We start from the raw sequence: 22,816 nt of genomic DNA on the forward strand, positions 1-22,816 counted from the left end.
GTCTATCCTAAATAAAAGTCGCTACTTGAAATAAACGCAAAATTTTCCTCAGCAGATACCGTATACACTATACAACAAATCTAACATACATGAATCATTTGTGTAAAATCCATTTACACGCTTGCTGTCCGAAGTTTACTTATGCTTTGTGGTGTCGTTACTAACAAGAAATTAATCTGGTAAAATTTGAATACATAAGTAAATATTGATCGAAAAGTGATGAGGCAAATATTTCGCGCTACTGAAGGCGGCGAGCGAGGTAAAAATTGGATTTACCGTTATTTACTTTGCCACTAGCCAATTTCGCTTACTATTATACAGTTTTTAAAATTTTGAAGTGAAAATTACTTTAATTTTATAACCTGAAATCATAAATTTTAAAAATCTCTCCTCAAGCTGACTCAAGTGTCGGGATTAAGCTACTGCTGGCAAATCCGCTCTTACCAATATCCATACCGTGTGAGAAATACGAGGTTCTTCTCTAAGAGCTTCGACAATAGGCTACAATAGAACGTTGAAATTTGAGAGCGAAACGCTTTTGTATGTAACTCCTGTCAGCTCAAAGTGGATTAACCCGAGTGAATGGGTATTGTTGAACGTTATTAGTTTGATTTGGCCTACGATAGGTATATATGTGCAGTATTTTCTAAGCAAGCCATTCAGATGCTTAAATGAGTGTAATAGTGTATGTTACGCATTTATACGCATATTTAATTCACCTGAGGGTAAATAATTAGTCGGCCGGTTAATAAACAATAATGCGTCAATCGCATAACTCAATCTAAAATTTGCAAAACAAATTGAACAAATTGACTTATCTGAAGTCTTTTTATTTGATATATCTTGAATTTTATTTGATCCTTAGACCTAGGATTGGAGTCATAGCGTAACCACAAAGTTTAATTTGTTTAGTCAACTCTGCAGAAACTTTTTATACGGCCCAGTGCTAATCAAACATAAAGCAGATCTCAATCCATTAAGTATCGGATTGCTAAATCAGGTCGGGATTACTGACCCGGGTAGGGTTTCAATTAGGATTGCGGTTCAATTGGACAAACAATTTTTTAATTATTTTAAAATCTAAATCAACCTATTTGTTTGGCAGTTACAGGTAAGTTCGAAAGTCTAGCTCAACTTAAAACATAAATTATTGAGCTTGAGATGTTGAAACCAAACGAGATTACACCTATATGAAGACAACTGCAATGTTATGCTATATTTACATAAACCTTTTCTGACCTCATAAGCTAATTTTCCCTGCATAAGCTAATTTAAAGTAATCTGTGCCTTGTAAGAATGTATTCTTTCTAGACGAAATGAAAAAAAAACTAAATATGTTAATGTGTTGAGGATGTTTATGATCGCGCCAGGCAGGGAAAGATTGCGAATTTAAACAGTCACTAAATTAACCTATATATCTGTCAATATCCATATTCGTATAAAACCATAAACTTGTCTTTTTTAAATTTGATTAATCAACTTATGTCAAATTCTGCTATATCTCAAAACTATATATATAGCTTTCTAGACATAGAACGACGCCCCATAGATGCACCATACACGCCTGACCATCGCCCAAGAAAACAGACTGAGTAAATATTGAAACAAATCCAATTCCCAAAGTTAAATATTAATTTAAATTTAAATGCCCTGTATGGGTTGGCTTCACCAATAGAATATGTGGCGAAAAAATTCAAAAACGTTCAATTACAGCGTCAGTGATGTGTTAGGTCTTTTCGACACTTCTGGGTTCTACTTATGCCAATTTTTTATTGGTTTTGAATGAGTAAATCTTACTTCAATGATAAGGAACTCACTTCTGAGTTCATACCAGCACATCAGGTCATTACAAAAATAATACGACTGGCATTCATATTTTTCTTTTCTTGTTTTACATCCTGCCAAAAATCCTAAAACAGGAAAAACAGTCAACTAATCTAAAAAACTGGAAAGTATATCTGCTCCAAATTAATATATATATATAATATCAGAACACCCTGTTAACCCTACTTCCTAAACTATGACTAGTTTGCCACGTAAAGAAGTACAAGTAAATCACTTTTTAATAAATAACTATTTAACCTTCCGTGAAATTTTCTCATTAGCCTTTTATCACCCATAGTATCTACCGATTAGCATGTACAATCAATCACATGGAGAATAATCCTAATTTTAGTAAATATGGAAATGGTAATCCGGATCATGGGATAAGTACACATACACTTTCTTTTTATATGTATTATATAGGAAATACATGGTCGACTACACAATATACTTTCGAGCAAACCGAGCCAACTGATTTATATTTTCGTAACCTCGACTATATGCAATAGTTATCTAGAATATGATATTTTCCGTATATATGGAGTCCTAATGGGCGTCCTTGGCTAACACTCAGCGTACACGTTTATTATGACGCCATACTATCAAAATGAGTTTCAACGGTGTACGTATAGGTACCGTCGTCCTTTGTTTTCTCAGTCCTTCTTCTGTTGTTCTCGAAGTCAAACACTTGACTGATAGCTATTGTTCAAATATATCGTACCACCAGCAAAATATTATTGTTAATAAACCGGACACGATGGCGCGCTGGAGAAGTATTACGTGCGCTGCCTTTAAATATATATATCCTATTAAAAATATTCCGCTTTCCGTCATAATTCATATTTATGTCGTCTTCCGTCCGAATTATTTGTAATTGTTGCGATTTTGGTGCAGAGTTGTAAGTTGGACCAACGTAGGGTGTTAGATGACCATAAGAACTTTGAATTCAGACTTTTCGGCTGAGCTCGCGCCTTCAGGGATAAGTTACGATTGTGTCCTTACGAACCCTAGTGAATATTGGGCACAAAGGTTTCGCGTTAGTATTTTTTCTGCTATTTACAACCATGATGCGTAGCATATGATGATTAGCATCTCATCGATTACTGCAAGGGCACGTTTATAAGTTTTTGCGAACTTACATATTATGTAATTCCTCAAATCTAGTCAATGGACTCGGCCCATTTATGCAAACATAGAAGTAAATGGCTCAGTTAATTTAGTGTCGACCTTTTAAATCACATGAGGTATTTGCTGACTTGAGCTACTTAAGGAAATTGAATACTTCAATCCACACTTCGATTTTCTTTATTTTTTATATTTCAAGAAATTTTCTTCGTTTAGCCATCACAGGTTTAGGATGTGTACCCACGATGCTCACCTATGTTGAAATGCAGGGTACGTTCGAAAAAATACCGTCTCTCCTAGGAGTTGTGTACAAATAACTCCGTGCTTGTCAAAACTCCATTCCCAAAAATGTTTGACTTTTTCATAAGAAAGTTTATTATGCATTGACAACATTGTGTCATATAATTTATCTTTTCATTTAGGCATGATGTTTAAAAGACTCGAAACAAAGCGCTGCAATGTATGATGCTATTGACAGAAGTATTGTTAAATGATATGATTAGCCAGTAGGGACAGTAACAGATGGCGTTTATCTTCGATTAAGTTTCAAGTCTTGTTACTCTTCTTATAAAAAAAGCACTGGGTAGCTCAAAATCAGACTTGATTCACGGGGAAGCTCTTGTCGCATCTGTTTTTTACACGAATAACGTCGTAAAATCGTGGTAAAATGTGTAAATTTTATTACAAAACCAAGTTGCCTTCATCAATTTATCAACTTTCGAAAAGACTCTAGTGAAAAATATAAAGATGTTTGTATTTTATCCAAAGCACAATCTGATCCGGACCATCCGCAAATACTTTGGATAGGCCTGGTATAAGGCAAGTTCATTTTAGTGATAAACAATTATCAATACTAAATGCACACATAAAACAATAAACAGAGAATGGCTCCTATAGCATTTATGGGTTAAATACTGGTCGGAATTGGCTATTGAAAAGTTAATGTAAATTGCATTACTTAGGTTTTTGAAAAATATTTTTTTACATTACACGCGAAGGATTCAATGAAAATAAATACATCACATATTATATATAGTCAGGAGAAGTGTTGTCAATAGTTTAACATTAAATCAAAAAAGTATTCCACATAAAACATCAGTCTTTGCCATCTTCGTATTCTGCAACTCTTTCTTTGTATTCAATGAGATGTTCCAATATATCTGGAGATATAAATATATTTTAATTGGCACAATTGGCATATTTCAACATCACATACATGCACAGTTGTATTTTTCAACTTTGGCAATGGTCCAATCAGACCCGATTGGATAGCAGGTATAAAACTGGAAAACTTTCACACGATTAGACACAATATAGCCTACAAAAATCTGGCTTCCTCAACTTATTTTCAAATGGTTATCTGGCTTAGAAACTTACAAATATTAATTGTTACGCACATGTAAAACTTAGCCTATATATAGCCTACCTTCCATAGACGGACGTGCAAATTCGTCATCTTCACAACACCATGATGATACAGCAAGTAATTCAGTTTTTGCATCAGTTATTTCACTTTCTGAAGCTCTCAGATCTTCTGGTTCAGGATTTTTCTTGTATTTAGACTTAGGAAGACGTCGACATATTTGCCAAAGAACCAGACCGAATCTTGAGTAGATTATTAGAAGAACGATTGTTAGATAAAATGATAAAGCTAATCGAGACTAAATACATTTTACAATTTTATTTTTCTAGATTTGGAAAAACCTCAACCATTGGTCACCATTATTTATGCATGCTATCGTTTTTCTTTATAGTTGAAATATATTTATGCCTGGAGAATCCTCGGTAAAACGAAACGTTACAGAAATACATTTGTGTTAGTGTGCATCAAAACTCTTGAATCAAATGAAACAAGCTAATGGAAGTTTTTGTATTGCACGACACACTGTCGGCTTGCAATTGGTGCTCTTGTAAAATAATTGTTTTCATGCTGTTTAATATATATGCTACAACTTGGGTATGTTGTAGTGAAGTGAATATAGTTGTAAAATATCAAACTGCAAACCGCTAAAAGCTTCCAGTGTAAGTGCTTGGCTTAGGTCAATGCGATTGATCAAACTTCTGTCTATAACTTGTTATGATGTCATAATGATGTACGTTAACAAACAAAACAAAGCCTCCATGTTCCAGACGATAATGCCTTGCTCAGATGACATCATAAAATGATCAATAATTTGGTTTCTGCGAGACTAACAACGTATCCTTCTTCTATGCTTTTGTGCCGGTGGATCCGTATGCATATAATGCAAGGATGTTGTAGCAAGAGTAAAGATAACTATCCTAAGTGATTCAAGAGCCTTGCTGCACACTAACACTCTTGAATCATTTAGAATAAAATGATCACACGCGTAATAAAGTAATGTTCCCAGCGCTCGAACACTTACTCGTATATTTCAGTTTTTTCGTCATAAGTACCCGCAGAAGATTTATCAGATTTTTTGCTTGCAAATATTGATTTCCTTGATCCTGGTGCATTTTCTCCAAGCACTTGATTAGAAAACCCAAACCCGGATATCTGAAACAATGTAGATATATATATTCAAATATGACAAATTGACAATTATTTGCGACACGCATCCTGAACGATTCAATAAAAGAATACAACCTTTATGTGAAAATCCTCATTCACTAAGAACTTTGTTGAGCATAAATTTCCGTGCAACATTCCACTGCAATGTATGAAATAGAGACCTCTTGAAGCTTCCACAGCCATTCTGACTTTTAAGTCATTATCAATTGGTATTTTTGACAGAAGAATCTGGAAATAAAAGAGTGTGAGTGTGTGATATGGAGAAAGATTCTAGGTCGGGAAAATGATAGAAAGTTTATTATCCTAATTGTGCAGCCAATAGTCAAAAAGTCTTTACTTTGTTCAAATTTCCGAGTTCCATGTTTTCCATCACAAGCAGATATGAATCTTCTTTCGGATCAACACTAACACCGAAAACTCTCACAACATTTTCGGAATTCAAATGAACCAGTTTATTTGCATCGTTGATGAAAAGATCTTTTCTGCAAACAACATAAAAGCATTTCATTGAAGAACAAATTTTTTCGACATTCGATATATAACCGCTGATAAATGCATTCATTTTAATGATCGATTAAATCAACTCACGTTGCTGGGGTAAGGGTGCATCGCAGCTTTTTCACAATCACAGTTGACATTCTATATTTTGCCGTGTAGATGTCGTACAGTGAACTCTTCTTCACTCTTTTTCGTTGCTTCAAATCAGCACAATCTATGTTACTCAATGCGGAAAGACCTCGAAACAAGAAAAGTAGGATTTTATTTTTTTTAAAAAAGAGAGCTACGCTCAAATATATGGACACATAGCGCCACCTAGTGGCAAATTCGAATGACGTCATAGCACTCAAAAAACGAATCCCATGCAGCTCACCGAAATATTTGAAATAAATAAAAGTAATAGCCTTCTAGAGAAAAATTCCATCTTCAACCACTGAAAATTTCAAAGCGAATGGTCCAGTAGTAATCAATGAGAAAAGCGGATTTTTCATAACGATACCAATAAGAATTCAAATAATAATAATAAGAAGATTGCCAGCATAAGATGCAAAACGATCGTTATGTCCACTTACGTGTCCAATAACAACATATATATCATATATTGTACGGTTCCATTATATTTGAACCCGTAATTTGAAGCCACGACAATCGCACCTCCATACTATTGCATCTATGGAAATTTGCACCTACATATATTTGAACCCATACTAACCCTAACCCATGGATTTTAGCACCCGCATATAGATTGAACCCGCGCCTATACGGGTGCAAATGTACGTGGGTTCAAATGTGCTGTCACCATAATTATTGTACATATATATATATATATATATATATCGGAGTTTAGTGATTTTTTAATATTTCAGAGCCTCTGTCATCTGTGAAATCTGTCATATAACAGACCTAGTCCTTTCATAATTTGTTGCATCTCCTGCAAATCTTCACATTCATCTTTTGTGTCTTGAGTTCCTCGCAATCCCGGAGCAAATAAATTTCTGACAGATCGTCTGTGTTCGACGTGTAAACCGAGAGTAAGTGTAGGTATGAGATCATTCAATTTCTCGTTCAGATATTCAAATTTTTCCTAAAGTAATGGCTCAGAATATTGATTGAGTTGTCTCGCTGGCGATAGGGTTGCAAGATCTTTTAGAAATTTGAAATAAAAAATTCATCAAGTATTAATTAAATGTTAAATAGAGGTATATCCGGGCGATGTAGATGTTAACTACTGGACACTAGGCATATTTGTAACTATTAATTTGTTGTTTTGACTGTCGCTTTCTAGTTTTACGGTATGCGTCACGGCCATTTGTCAAAAACATTCACAAGAAACATGGAATAGATTAGACCAGTGGTTCTCAAACTTATTAAGCAGCGCCCCTTTATAGAATTTGTCAAGTCGCGCGCCCTACCTCAAAAATAACTAGCTAACAATAAGCTACAAATAACAGAAAGTAAAGCGGAAGTGAGTTTTCTTCAAAAAACACGTTAAAAATACGTGGATTGAACGAAAAAAATGAACTAAAGGAAAAGTTTTGAAATTTAAATATCCAAAATAAGGCGGACAAGATCCAAATCTAACAAATATTTTTATTAGCTTCACCCCCCATCAAAAAATTGTCTACGCCCCCCTTTTGGTACGCGCCCCACCGTTTGAAAACCACTGGACTGGACTACATTTATCTGCCAGCAATAGTTTATGCCATCTCTTAAAATACTTTCGCATAATTGTGCTTTCGTCTGTGTGTTCTAACCCGCTGGACAACTCTAAAAAACATCTGAAATTTTGCATTGGGGAAGTAATGAAAAAAATTTTGGGGGTTCAATAATCGTGAAAACAGCCATTAGGTGGCCAATGGAATGTGCGACCTATTAAGAATCCTACCGCTTCAGCTCGGGTAACGTTTCTCTCACGGAGAAAAGTTCAATAATTTCTTTTTCGTCATAAGAACAAAATCTTTCACCACGGAATGCTTTTTGCAAGTAGATCGGTACGTATTTTATCAAAGTAACGCCTTACCTTCACTTGAGATGGATAGCAATAGTCTTGAATACGCTTCGTAACAGTTTTGGTTCTGGTAAAGGTTTTCATAAATTGCCTCGCTTCTTCCAATGTTTGTACAAGGTCAATTAAAGCTTCCTTGTAAACAACTTCACGCTCTTTCTAAAATTAAACATGAATATTATAGTTCTGGGATTACTTTTTGTTAGTAAATTTTATTGACAAATAAACCAGTGGCGTAGCATCCACCCCCGCGGTCGCGGGAGGGCTCACAGCGCAAAGGGACCCAAGCGGTTAGAATTTAGAAATTTAAGCCGCAAACGAAAAGCTACAGTGCGAAACAAGTAATGCACATCTCATAACGTTGATGTAAGTTCTGCTCAATTTGTTTTGTTACGTAACAATGCCAAAGAGTCGTCGATTTTCGGTGTCTTGTGGTTTGATCGCACCGGCAAAATTACGAAGGCTGTCAGAATGATGTCGAAAGCAAAACCTCTCAGTGGCGCACAGGAACGCAGAAGAGGAAGAACGTATGAAAAAAATTAAGTAACCAAGATAAACGGCAAATGTTAGGTTACCATTGCCTTTTTATAGCGACATGTTATGCTTTTTGACAAAAAAAAACACGTTGTTTTAGCTTATGTCCGAGCGTTTTTAGGGTCATTTCCACGAAATATTTTTGCGGGGGGGGGGGGGCACGAGAGTCTTGCTACGCCACTGAAATAAACAAAATGTTTTTTTGAAAATGTTGGTTCGTGGAGTTTTTATCATTTTTCATATTTTTACAAGATATTTCGTTCAGAGAAAAACTTTTAATTTGAATGCTCTGCATGCCGAGAAATGAAATATATATATAATATATATAAACATAGATACTTACATCTTTGAAAAGTTCCTTTAGCGGGGCAACCAAATATCGTACGCGATCACTGAGTCTTTTACATCTTTGCTTGTTAGCCTTTACTTCCTCAACTGTTTGATGCACTTTCTTAGAAACTCTGTATACACACTCAATTATTTCTAGCACCATGACAGTTGAAACATTCAAGAAAAGTTGACAGTAATTCTTGTGGTTCCTTTTAGGCTAGCTAACAAAGTATATATTGTCGTTTTCTACAATTAAGAGAGTCATCGTTATGTTGAGTTGCAATCAGACAATATTGGAAACATGGTGGGACGCAATTTTATGAAAAGACGAATTACATGAAATATGATTAATTTTATTACCCATGACTCTTCCTAAACGAAAATATTATCCATTTAAATTCACCCAAATCTAATGGGACGTATATCAGCTAATTAAGCTTTTCAAAAAAGGTGCACAAGTCTATTATGGACTACTACTAAGGCTGACTAATGGCTACATTCCACTCATTATTATTAACCTGGACACTGAAACGGTAAATTAAAACCCTACAAACCCATTTTTTGGCATCTCGACGGTTCCACTCCCGAATTACCATTCACAGTGCGACAGAAATAGGAGTCATCCTGTCAACGAACTTAACTGCCTTTGAACTAAATCATGCCCAGTCGTTCAAGTTGGCGATGATGGTATCTCTGTACAATGTAATCAAATTATTTTCGCACAGCAGTGCTAAAAGCTTTTGAGCAATCACACAATTGTGAATGCTAATGGCTTTACGACAACATAATTATTTCCAGGTCCTCGAGTACCTGCAGGGTGCAACCCTTTTTCATAAGTTCGCAATACGATTAAGCCGTATTATCGGCTTTCCTTTCCTCAAGATAAATCCCATCTTATGGGGGATTTAGAAGTTCAAGAAAATCGTGGTCGTCTGTGGAAGAGCAACAAAATAACGAACAAACATGTTGTATAAAAACCGAGGTTAATTGCCGATGGTTATCAAGAGTTTGGTTGTCAACAAAAAATCTACTTGTTCAACTATATATGTAAGTTTTCTTGAATATATCTGACCGTTGATAGCGGCGTCTTACCGCACTTTGGTTACGGATACCCCTTTAAAAGAAAAATCCATTCTTGTTATTCGTACTATTTGCTTTTGAAATGCCACAATTGTGTGAAAAACAAAAGACCACCTCAAGTCAACACTTAGCCCACAAGCCTTTTTATAATTCATTTATTAAAAAAAATTTAAATTCAAAAATAAGTTTCATACACTAATAGTTTTAAAAACATTAAATCCCGAAAGTGCAGTACTTATTATGAGACCCGGAATCTGCGGGTGCCAATGGATTTCCTTTATTTCAGTTTGTCCTTGATGAATAAAGAGTAATTGTGGTGGAATGTCTTTTAATTTCTCATTGTTATTATTATTTTGCTCCGAATCATTGTTCTCGCATTCCATTGCGACTTGATTATCAGGTTCAACAGCAAGATCCCATTGTGTGACTTGATTATCAGCACCAGCAGCCGCAAATATACTACTCTCATTTGGATGCCATTCCACGGACGTTATAGCTGCAGTGTGATGCTTAAATGTGGCAACAGGGTCTCCTTTCTGTAACACAAAATTATTATAATATAAACAAAGGATGAAAAAAATGAAAATTATTTCCTGAAGCCGAAGGCTTCACCAATGTAGCAGTCCCCCAACACCTTTTTGCCAAAAATGCTTCAAACAAGCTGATACCTATGACTTGACAAGCATTTCTGTTGACATCTCTGTCAAGTGGACCAGGGCGTGGATTTCAGCAAAACCTATTTGATTTCAGGTGAGGTATTGTGGTCTTACTTTTAAGTGAATAGAATAATCTTTCTGCTTCTATATGCCATAATAATGACAACGAAACAGTCAATATCATTGAACTTGAAAGACCTAATTCTTTTTTAGAAATCCTCACCAAAGAGAAAACCATTGCATGGGAGTATAAGATGGTGAATCATGCGTTCAATAAGAGCACAAATGAGTGATAGCCATGAGTTTGCTCTTAACCATCTTGAAGCTGCTTCCATCCCTCAATATTCAAAAAAGCAAAAGTTTGAATAATGTATGTATCTCTATGTACATCACATCTGTGTACTAAAATTAGTATCACTTTCGACTATTTTTAAGAAATATTTCATAATAGGATTTTTGTGCATTCTTTTCTGTAGACACTTGTATTAAGTGGATTTAACACTCTTGTGTTAAACTATCATTTTTGACAAACCTGAAATTGGCGAAGATCCCAGACTTTTAACATAGCGTCATCACCTCCACTGACAATAAAAGGTTCTTTTTTATTCCAACTGATTACATTTATATCTTTTTCATGTGCCTGTGAAAGGAGTATTCATCATAAAAGCACCCAGAACAAATAAAAAAGGGAAAAGATTCAAGTTACAATGCCACCATTAAAATAGATTTATTGCCCTCACAAAGAAGGTAGTGATCTCTGATCTGATCAGAAGGAATCGCAATACAAAACTCAAAAAGTGCACGAACACCCTGAAGACGGGATGGATTAATTGACCTAATTATTGATGGTCAACCACTCCGAGTGCAAGGCCATTCCATACCATAAGGGGGTTGATCTTACCAAACTCAGGCCATAAGTATGGCCTTCTCTGTGAAGCAAGCTCTCTTGAGCATTTGACAACAGGCAGATTTTTGGGGAAATTACATAAATCGCTATATACAGTACATCACAGGAAACACTCACATTTTACAACAACCTTACCCTAGTCAACATTTCATACCACTTCAGTATGTTCACGCTTACTACCTAAAAACATACACACATTAAAAATATTTTGTAAAATCGCAAAACATGAAAAGACGCTTACTGTTCTTGTTAGCATGCAGGCAGAGGATGGGGATGCTCTTGTATCCCATATTCTTATCGTCTTATCTACAGAACACGATGCAAACACCTGGAATATGAAATTAGAAATAGTGCAAATTATTAAAAATAATTAGGATAAACTAGCGGTTAGCAAACTGTGGCCCGTGGACCAGATGTGGCCTGCAACCAAATGTTTTTGGCCCTAGAACGACTCTTTTAATTGATAAACACAAAAGTTGCCCACAAGTTTATATATACGGTATCAGCAGCGAAAGGCTATATAAAATATTGTCTCACACTTCGCTCGTTTGGAGACCATTGAACGTCTTCAACAGAATCTGTATGTGCAGAGAAAGGTCGTTGATCCACATGCCAAGTTCCAGACTCTTGTGGTGTCCAGAGATGAATATGGTGTCGGCAATCTCCAGTGAGAAGTGTTCCTGCAGCTGAAATAGGATTGGACAACATATTATTAATAAGCTGGGACAAGAATTAGATGACCATTTGAGTTTATCACAATGGCTACATGGATAGTGCAACAAGAAGATAATAAAGGCAATGGTTATTCCAGTTATCAACCTCGGGTACATATGCATTGTCCTGAAAATGTGTCTCCCACGGTATTAGCTGCTGGCTATTATGTTATCAAAGATTAAATCAATATTTATAGCATCAATTTCAAGCCTTCATACATAGAACATAAAAGATTGTCTAACATGCGGCCAATATGGAATGTGGCGTAGTTGTATGCATGATGGTCTAGTGCAGTTTTTCCCAACTGGGAAGGATTCTTCTTCAGAGAGTACAATTATTAGTACATTATACTTATTCATGAACATATAACTACTTAAACTAAACAAAACGGGAGTGCGACTTGCTAATAACACCAGCGAAGGATCTAATATGGGTGAAACGCCTCAATACTTAATTCTAATATCTGGAAAATTAGAAGGTAGAATTCAAATGAATACATTTTTTTAAATTAGTTTCCTGTTATCAAAATTCACCTCTACCAGAGTGAGTGAAAATAAACCAAATACAGTAAAGCAAACCTAGTTTATTCACCTGTAGGTGACCAGTCCATTGCAAATCCTTCTGCTAAGTGACCACCAAAAGAATACAAGGGAACAGATTTTTTCTGATCAACTCTCAAAAACTGTTGCATCATTCCAGCATTATCAACAGCAGCCAATTGTTTACTTAGATCCCATATGTGAACAGAATTTCTCTCAGACCATGTTGCAGCCAAATTTGTGGCACCAAACTTCGTATTCTAATGAAAGAAATTAGAGATTTTACAAAGTTATTGGAATAAAATCAGGATCATATTGATGTTAAATTCCAAAATATTTTATGCCAAGCAAATATTTCAAACAAAAATAATTAGATTATATATTTTTATAATGAATTGACAGATTTTTTTTATAGTAATCCACCTATATGCAGCATCAATGATTTGTATCCATCTCACATAAAAAATTTTCATGCCCTATTATTATTTTGTATTAATCATTACTCAAGACGAGGTAAAAAATATTTCCCAAATAACAAAATAAGAATAGTTAATGAAATAATAACCTTTGTGAAAAGTAAATTTATTGCTATAAACAAAATTTATTTAAAGAACTTGCTATCTCGTTTTGGGAAACTTAATAAAAATAGGTCAGTTATTAATTATTTATTAGAACATCCGTCAAATCAAAAACAATCTGTAAAATCATGTTCATTTTTTTTTTGATATTTCTCTCTACTGACCCTGATTCTATTAACTCCTCCATGGTGTAAAACCATAGCAGTTTCAAGTTCTGGTTTACTGTCAAGATCTTCATCTTCGTCATCTGATGAATCAGAATCTTCTTCATCCTAATGGCAATAAAGAAGCAATTTAGTATTTACAAACAGATTAATGTCACCTAGCATAGTGGAGATTCAGTTATGACTGATGTATATTTCTGTTAATAATTCCTTGTTCTTGATAAAAATTGAGTTTCCAAAAATTTCAAAACTAAGTTCAATAATATTATACAAAAAGGTATACTGTAGTATGCGTACCAGGCTAGGGCTAGGCCATAATTTTATTCTGATTTTCCTCATTTCAGTTCTATTACGAGTTCAGAGACTGTCTGTGCTAGCCAATTGAATATACCCCCAGCCCATATTATGGTAGGTTTCAGTCCCTTTACACAACTTGATGTAAAGTAGGCGAACAAAATCAGTTACTTACTCTAAGGAAATTATGAGTGCAAAAGTGCTTCGCATTTGAAAATAAAAGTGCGAAAGTGCTTTGGCCGATTTTAACAAGTTAGGTGCCCTAGCTTTTGTTTTAACTCTACTTCTGGAGCAAGCAAAAATGTATCATTGAAAACAATGTACATAACTTCCTATACAGACATGGGCATGATGCTTAGGATAAATTCAATAACTATACCATATCATGGAAAAAGATGAGAGTATTGATATGGCAAGCCACGCACGCACTTGATGACAACACAAAATGAGACACTGGAAAAGTAGATAATTTAACATGACTTGTAACAGATGTCACATTATTTAAATAGGCTACATAGCTGTTGTCATCCCACTGGTGATGCTTTCAAATTGGTTTTACTTTTTGATACAAGATTTTTACAATCCCCTTATGCTGAAGAAGCTTTGTACAAGTAACCGCTGATAGAAGAGAAGCCACCACATTTTGAAATAACAGAATCTTTACGGTTAGGTACAGCCTGCAATTGGGTCAGGTGTTGCGCATGGGATTTGAATATTAGTTGTAGCCCGCAATTCTATGATAGTAAACAGGGGTGTAGCGATGAATTTTTAAGAAGGGGGTTAGGAAATTTCTAATTGCCAACCGTAACAGATAGCGGGTTTTCAAAAGTCTCGAAGGTCGGAAAAGGGTTTAAGGATACAAAAAATTTGATATATGATACAAAAAAATGCTTTTTTCACATTTCAAAAAGAAGGGTCTGACCCTCGGCCTCAACCACCATGGCTATGCTTCTGGTAGTCGAGTCCAATGACTAATCTCTAAGCCAACACTTCAAATGAGTATTTAGTTTAGTTAGAGCATAGAATAGCTTTTGTTGAATGGTGGGTGATATATATAATGTGGTCGACTATATATATATATATATATATATATATATATTATACCTGTCTTTCTTTTGTTCGGTGCATATTGCTCATTTTCATTACGATCACATGATTAGGTCTTTGGGTGCTTTGTGTTCCGCAAACAACATAACTTGTGATTGGAAAGCCATTCCTATTGTCCCCAAGTTCATCTTGTATTATGTCGAAGCTTAGACATGGAGAGCCTTAAAATTAAGGAAACGTACGGGTAACAAAATAACATCGAAATCAAATACAGAAATATGAATTTGGCTTTATTATCAAATTAAAATAGATAACGAACAAATGGCCTTCACTTCCGCGTCCAGCACATATTGTAAAATTAGAAAATTCAGAAATTGGAGCCGAAGAAAAAAATAAACACAGGAAAAAAAGTTCCAGTTTACAAGATTTCAAATGTTGAATAGATTAATTAACTAATGAGTGATTTAGCATTATTTAAGCTTTAGGTACACAAAATAACAAACATAAAGCACTAGAAGAAACTGCAGAACCTACATAATTCCCGAATAAAGCAATTTCAGAATTTTGCAAATTGAAAAAAGTACCAATAGTAACCTAATTCTGTAATTACTGAATTATGGACAACTCCAGATACCCCATATAGCAGTATAGCCTATACAAAAGCTTTCGTACCGTCGTAGTGTAGTTCACAAACAAATCTGGGGTCTAGTATAGTTTAGTACCACAAGTACTTCTGGTGGGCGTAGCATAATGAATTTTTGCATATGCTATTCCTAACCCCCACCTGACTATGCCATCCAAAAATTACGTCACTACAACATCACCAACACGTCATAGTGATTGCCAAAGTATAATTATGATCGCCCGAAATGACATCTGCGCCGCCGATAACGAACTTGCTAAAGTCGGCGATCTCTCTCGTATAGTGATCGTTCTGGCGAGAAAATGAGAGAATTGCTTGCTCGATTTCGGGTGATCGTCTGCGCGTTTTGGACGACCATCCGCATACTTCGGTAAGCCCTATTACGCCACTGTGATGTCGAAATGACGTAAATTTTCGGGGAGATAGTCAGGTGGCGGTTAGGATTGACATATGCAAAAATTGTTGAGCCAGGTCAACCAGAAGTACATGTGGTACTAAACTATACCGGTACCAGACCCCAAATCTGCACTTGGTCTAAGGATAAATATCGTACATGAGCTTCTTACCAGTCTGTGCTTCGTGGTATACAACATATGAAGTCTCGTCATGAACAAGTTGTTCGTCCTCATTTATGCTCTCTCCCGGCAAATAAACATCACTAACTTCGTTTTCGTCTATGTGTGTGTCTCCGTCCTCGCCTTCCATACCCAAAGAGCTCTATGATAGAAATACACAGTGGCGAAAAATAATAGCAGAACTACGGCACCGCACGCAAATCTCTAAACACGTGCAGCTCAGTAGGCTAGTTGTTTGTGAAATGCCTTTTCACCAAATAATTTACCTTGCCTCAGTTCAAAGGTCATGTCTCGGCGGCTACCGTATCTCATAACTTTCCACCACAGAGATACAGTATATAGATTTATATATTTCCAGTTCAGTGCTTCTCACGCAGAATTTATTGCTAAAATTTGGTCATGATATTTATCTACCTGCTTTTCAATAATAATATTTTGATAAATTACATCTGCATACATACAAGCTATTGCCGAACTCAACTTCTTGAGAAAACTCTTCTTCTACTGTCTACGTGAATTAGCCGAAGACAAACAATCTTCGCGTTTCCATATTCATGCAAACAAGCTAATCAACCCTGCCAATGCTGTCATATAACGCCGATATTCCCTAGTAGTATGTCAGAACCGTGAATTTTAAAACACAACAGTACATACAGTAACAAGTTTATTTCCAAAAAATGGCGATTGATTGAGATATCCATAAACATGATTGTAAATTCCATAACGAACACATCGCAATAGTATTTTTTGCAAGCAAGAAGAACATGCTTATTAGTAGTCATAACGGAGTCCCCCAAAGTGTTTATTATTAAAATGAATTCGTGTCTCAACTAATGTTAATCACCATGATTTACACACATAAGAAAAATATATATGTATATACATTAAAAAACTCGGAACTTTCGCAGCATCAACATGATTCATTAATAATTGATTGTCATTTTCAATTGACGGTTACTCGATTTTGAAATCTAAAATCTAATTGAATCTAAAAATGTCGAGTATATACTTCACATGTAGTTAATGGGTGACAAAAATTGATACATTGAAGATATGTTCAGTTATTTCATTTAAAAATAAAAATTTAACACTTAGGAAAAATATTCAAAATCCGTATGGCACACATAAAAAAAAAATTGAACATTTAATATAAAAGGCTACATTGGACTACTTTGTTAACTACTTCTCTCCTGCTTCTTTTTTTACACCTTCCCGATTTGTTGACATTCTTTGAAAAAATATCTTCAACATGCGAATGGCATTTTTCGCTGCAACTCCATGTGCTTCATCAAAGCTCGTGCCTACACCAGAAACAGAAAACGCTGGCTGAGTTGTGAGTAAAGCCATACATTGGAACGTTCCATTTGATGTATACTCCTCTGAAATAAAAGAAAAATAGTATAACCCTGAGTGAAATGCTCTGGTGTATACTCCTGCGTATAATTTGCATATGTTATACATTTGTAATACTCGTACATTTGTAAAACTTTTATAACATTTGATCAACAAGTTCACTTTATGGCACACCATTTAATGTTTTTTTTTAACACATTGGAATAAGAATTAAAACGTGGAGTAGTCAGGTTAAACTTCAGTACACACATCTAGAGCACTGATTAATTTGCCACACCATAAAAATAGACAACAAATTTGTGATAACTTACGTATGTCATAATATTCAACAGAAAAGTTGGAGTGTTCAGCAATCTGTTGAAGATATTGACAAACATTGATTTCCAGAGAATCATCAAGATGCATCGGTTGAATTTTATCTCCATTAGTATTGTAGAGGATATCAAATGAAACAGGCTTTCCTTTCTGAAACGAATGGGTTGAATTGATTAATCCAGAACACGGCAACGAAATTGTACCCATATCGTCGGATTGCTCGAGCTGGATAAAATTTTGCCTAATATCTCACAATATAGAAAAATGAGTAATACTGCGAAATTATATGGCAAACAACAGCTTCTAGTCAGATTCCCAGTACATGTCATAATAGCAATGGATCATAGTTGAGTTGATCATTCAGAATATATAGACTTGGATGACAAAAAATATCAGTTAAGATCACAGCAATTCTATCATACATAATCATCCCTCCAGGCTCAAATCATCATTGAGGATTTGAACCTACAAAAACTAAACAAAGTAGAACTAGTTAATGCCAGACAAGTTGAATACTCAATGATTACCCAAAATCGGACATATGTAGATAACGGTCTTATTAAATGAAGCAAGTTATGCCTGTAAAAATATTATTGTTGCATCATAATGATAATTCCACCACAAATAAAGCACCTACCACTTCGTGATCTGGAGGGGGTTTAGCATCAGCGGGTAATGCCATTATCTTGTCATACATTTTTGTCGCTGCTGCCCTTTTTGCATGCTTCTTCGCTGTTCCACTGCCTAAAATACGGAAGACAGTGAAAATCATACAACACTTGATATGCTTTTACATTTATCTCGTTCAACATCATGAACCCAAAACATACTACTACGTTTGAAACTATCCATGGTCGGGTCTTCTTTTTAAAATGATCATTTTTTTCGAAAAACACATAGTCTGGACAAACATGGTTGATCACTATGAATACTCTTTGTACAAGCCTACTTGTGCAGTCCAGCAATATGCAAATCAATTTCGACCCAATTTATAAATTCAATTTCCCATTTTTATTTCCTAGTATTCAGTAACTATTAATGTGTTATCTAGCATGCACATGTTATACCCACCATATTCTTTGAATGATTCCACTGTACAACACATGATGAATTCTTTTTTGTGAGCAGGACCAGACTCTGCGTACATTGAGTATACTGGAAGCCTCCACCCTCTAGCCACAACCAATTCCTGAAATATTATTCATATTATGATGCTATTTTGTTTACGTTAAAAAACAACAAATACTAACTATTTATTACACAAATATTATTTACCAGTATTTCGTAAACAATTTCAGAGTTACTTTTATACAGTTGTACCAAAGGTGAAGTCACAGGTGCCTTCAAAAACAGAACAGAATAGAAAAAAAGATGCAAAGAGCAGAGTGAGATACCAAGTAAGGGCAATAATTGATTGTATGCTTAGAGCTTTGTGGGCGGGAGAAAGGAACAAAATGATGTTAGAATTATCATATACCAGGGTTAGAGATTCTCCAAGTCACCCCTTTCGAAGACTAGAGTCACTTCCCCAAAACTCAACAAACCACCCGAGAGACTTGACTTGAGACTCAAGAATAATTTGCGAAAATAGAAACAAAAAATTGAGTTATCCATGTTGCTATAAAACCTACTCTTGTGACTCGGCCCAGCTTGAAACTCGAACTTTAAGATTTGCAAAGACTTGGGTCGAGACCCATAATCTTAAGACCCTTTCTGTGAAATTTACTCTCTTACTTGTAATGTTCCCACAGGGTTAGTACTCTCCTGTGAAGATAGTTCTTCAATCTTCTGTTCAGGAACTTCTTGTTGATTCTGCGATTCATCTTCTGCTGTAAAAATAAAACAAACCAAAATTCTTCAATCATTCGAGGTACCTTGATTATGTTACATGACATATACAAGCCTCAGTTATTTTATAAGATTTTCATATCTGTGCTGTGGAAGAGCCATTAAAACAACTCAATCACATGGAACCATGGCTTCTAGTCTGGTTACCAGCCCATGTCTGGTATGTACATAATTAATTTGATAATTGTTTCGGATACATGGATTTGATGGTGGTGGAAAGCCCTTAACAACCATCCTATGCAAGAGAAGAATCCAACAATCCTCTCACACATAATTGTCTTCCACAGGATTCAAGCCCATACAGGGTAATCAGAAATGGCATGTTATTATCGCTTAGTCCGATGCGTCAACAGCTAGGCTTATATAATCTTGAATTTGAACTATAAATCGGCTGTCTTTTTAATATTTCTTAATTTCTACATTCATGAAATAATAACTCATAACGGATGATTCATAAACGAAACTTTACCTTCATCAGCATCCCCACCATTTTTCAGTGAATTAAGTACAGCTTCCGCAGCTGCATGTTTAGCTGCTTTCTTACTACCACCCTGTCCAGTCTTCATGATATCACCAACTGTGCATCGATACACAAATTGGGGTTGGTGAGCCCGTCCCTCCATGGCTGTCAGATCGTATTGAGGTGTCTTCCCCATTCTCTGACATATTTCCTGTTATATGAATGGCAATAGTTAGAATCTTCATGAAATACAGGCTGAGACTTTTGGTACAGATTTATAAGCTAAATAAAATTCATTAGCACTTAATGACAATAACTAAAAATGAGGAAAAAGGTGCCAACAAAAAATTACGCATATTAAAAGTCATCAACCATAATTGGCTTCAAACAATATACTGGGTCTAAAACAAATAAACTCAACATGAAATGGTAACATAGACAGTTGTTCTCCATTTAAATAAGCCTGCTATGGCAGTATGAGGAAGATGTGATATTTCTAACAGAGGAGAATTTTAGGAAAAAAGTTCCAAATTTGTCAGTTCACATGTTATTATCTTGAGATTGCATATCCAATAGATAGAAAACATTTGTTTCAGTTTGTAAATAACATAGTTCAAAACATTTCAAAAAGTGGTAGTCATATATGATTAAATTCATATTAAACAGTAACAGAATCCATCCAATCATGGAAGTAACAAATAAACCTGAAGAGATGAAATCGGAGTCTTGGAAGGTGATGCTGCAGAACCTGTTGCTGATGTCGGACTGGTAGGTGATCTCGTAGTTGCAGTGATGTTGTTCTGCGGCACAATAGTTGGCGAGTGAAGGCTATGATTCAGAAAACAGAATGTAAAAAATTTTAATCAGTAGTCTATATAACACAAATGATAAGTTTGTTACAGATAGAATACAATAAAGTTAAATTTGGGAAACTTCAAATCGGTGGACAACTAAATCGATAATCATGTTTTAATATTTTTTGCCGATAACTGAACAATGCCGGATTTTTATGCACATAAATCCTTACCTTAAACCGAAGCCTAATTTTTTGCATTGAATATCTCCACGCTGCAATTTTACTTAAAGAAAAAACAACAACAATGTATTATTATTGCATTGCTCAAGTTGGCAAGAACTAGCAAAATTACTTGGCAAACTACAAAATTCAGAAATTTAGTTAACTTACCTCATTTTCTTTTATAAATACTCTTGAACTTAAAGCAAAAACTCCGAGAGTACTTATACTAGAAAATATCCAATTTACTGTCAACTCGCCTGAGTCAAATACCTAACTTTTTATCTGCAGAATTAATTATAAATGCGTCACTATATCTGTATACTATTATTATTTCATCCAGAATCGCAAAATTAACCTATATGCAATTGGGGAAACGTAGGGGCTTCAGCAAAACAACAACCACAGTCAGACAGTGGCTCAAGCACGATTACCGTATGTAACCCATGTCAAATCTGTTATTCGAAAACTAACAAACAAATCCAATCTTCACCAATAGTCTAGTTATCAAACTTCCATGGATCGGCGGCCAAGACTCTCAAGTCTCCACACTTGAGGTCTCGTGTAGTTTCATACCTAACATACTTCAGTACTTCTAGTGGGCGTAGCATCACATTTTTTTGACATATCAATCCTAAACCCCACCTGACTATACCATCCAAAAATCACGTCCCTGCAACATCACAACACGTCATACTGTCATAGAGCTTGTCAAATAAACGTACGATCGCCCGAAATGGCATCGGCTTCGACGATAAAGAACTTACTAAAGTCAGCGATCTCTCTCATATTGGGATCGTCGAGACGAAAAAACGAGAGAAGTAGCCCTTCGATTTCAGATGTGCAGACGAGCGCGTCTTGGCTGACAGTTCGTATAGTTTGAAGGGCTCTTTCACGTCACTGTGACGTCGTAGAGACGTAATTTTTGGATGGCATGGGCATGTGGGGGTTAGGATTGACACGTGCAAATATTGTCACTATACGCCCACCAGAAGTATGATAGGTACGAAACTACATAAGACCCCACACTTGTGTCCCCCACTGTTCTATAATATATATATACAGAGAGAGAGATTTATTATTTCGTCAACCAAAATAAAATAGCAGTCATCGTAATAATAAAGTAATAATATCTATTTCATTTGTAACGGGTTTTTTCTTTCAGCTGTTTTTTATTCTATACGCTTATTTATTCCTACATTAAGTCAACTGTTTTGTTTTTGCATTAACTTTCTTGATATTTTAGTATCGATTGTTTGTTTATACAAACTTTACAATGTATTGCATTTTTGAAATGCATTTTTTTGTTATTTAAACCAAATTCTAATTTGTTTTGATGACTCAACCCATGCTTCTGATTACATTGCACTAGTGTATGTAGAATAGAACTCTACCCCTATTTGCTTGTTCAAAATCCCACTTGATATGTTTAACTTAAATTCATTCAATAAAACAAGTTACCCAAATAAGGGGTAGCTTGTCTGAACTGCTTTCCCACTTTTTTTCGTTTCGATCATTTTATTTTTTGCAATATAATTTCAATTTGTGCAAAATCCCACTATTTAAAAGAATGCTTCCATAATTGAAAATAGTAAATTCATGTAAATATTGTACATATATACTATAAATCGTGAGAGACATTGATATATTGACACGAATCTGTTATTTTTATGCTTATTTAATATAATTGGGTGGCAACTGACTCTGATGACCCCCAAAGGTCGTATCGTTGCCCCCCAGTCATATACCGAAAACTATTTTTTTAAATATTTGCTCATGTGT

At 35.2% G+C, this 22,816-nt stretch overlaps 3 protein-coding genes across 4 annotated transcripts; all 3 read right to left on the minus strand.

The window, feature by feature from the left end:
* Positions 1-3,606: 3,606 nt before the first annotated feature.
* Positions 3,607-9,106, minus strand: LOC120337509 (mixed lineage kinase domain-like protein). The gene is made up of 9 exons (XM_039405306.2): positions 8,860-9,106; positions 7,998-8,141; positions 6,881-7,061; positions 6,068-6,215; positions 5,817-5,961; positions 5,555-5,707; positions 5,334-5,464; positions 4,376-4,554; positions 3,607-4,109 (listed from the first exon to the last, which is right to left on the minus strand). The coding sequence occupies exons 1-9, from the start codon at positions 9,007-9,009 to the stop codon at positions 4,045-4,047; spliced, it is 1,296 nt and encodes a 431-aa protein (XP_039261240.2). The 5' UTR covers positions 9,010-9,106; the 3' UTR covers positions 3,607-4,044.
* A 959-nt stretch (positions 9,107-10,065) lies between these two features.
* On the minus strand, positions 10,066-16,304 carry LOC120337739 (glutamate-rich WD repeat-containing protein 1-like). Its single transcript, XM_078116920.1, has 8 exons — positions 16,035-16,304; positions 14,883-15,046; positions 13,485-13,592; positions 12,795-13,002; positions 12,027-12,175; positions 11,731-11,817; positions 11,115-11,222; positions 10,066-10,462 (listed from the first exon to the last, which is right to left on the minus strand). Exons 1-8 carry the CDS (start codon positions 16,171-16,173, stop codon positions 10,115-10,117), a joined length of 1,311 nt encoding a protein of 436 aa, XP_077973046.1. The 5' UTR covers positions 16,174-16,304; the 3' UTR covers positions 10,066-10,114.
* A 390-nt stretch (positions 16,305-16,694) lies between these two features.
* Positions 16,695-21,504, minus strand: LOC120337740 (RISC-loading complex subunit tarbp2-like). Of its 2 annotated transcripts, none has more exons than XM_039405622.2 (8): positions 21,206-21,504; positions 20,724-20,847; positions 20,029-20,230; positions 19,446-19,537; positions 18,783-18,900; positions 18,349-18,455; positions 17,708-17,861; positions 16,695-17,422 (listed from the first exon to the last, which is right to left on the minus strand). In XM_039405622.2, exons 1-8 carry the CDS (start codon positions 21,208-21,210, stop codon positions 17,223-17,225), a joined length of 1,002 nt encoding a protein of 333 aa, XP_039261556.2. In that variant the 5' UTR covers positions 21,211-21,504; the 3' UTR covers positions 16,695-17,222. The 2 variants fall into 2 exon arrangements, with proteins under 2 accessions (XP_039261556.2, XP_039261555.2); XM_039405621.2 differs by having other exon boundaries at positions 19,446-19,540; positions 21,206-21,496.
* Positions 21,505-22,816: the final 1,312 nt, after the last annotated feature.

This window comes from Styela clava, chromosome 10 (assembly GCF_964204865.1).
Source record: "Styela clava chromosome 10, kaStyClav1.hap1.2, whole genome shotgun sequence".
NCBI lineage: Eukaryota > Metazoa > Chordata > Ascidiacea > Stolidobranchia > Styelidae > Styela > Styela clava.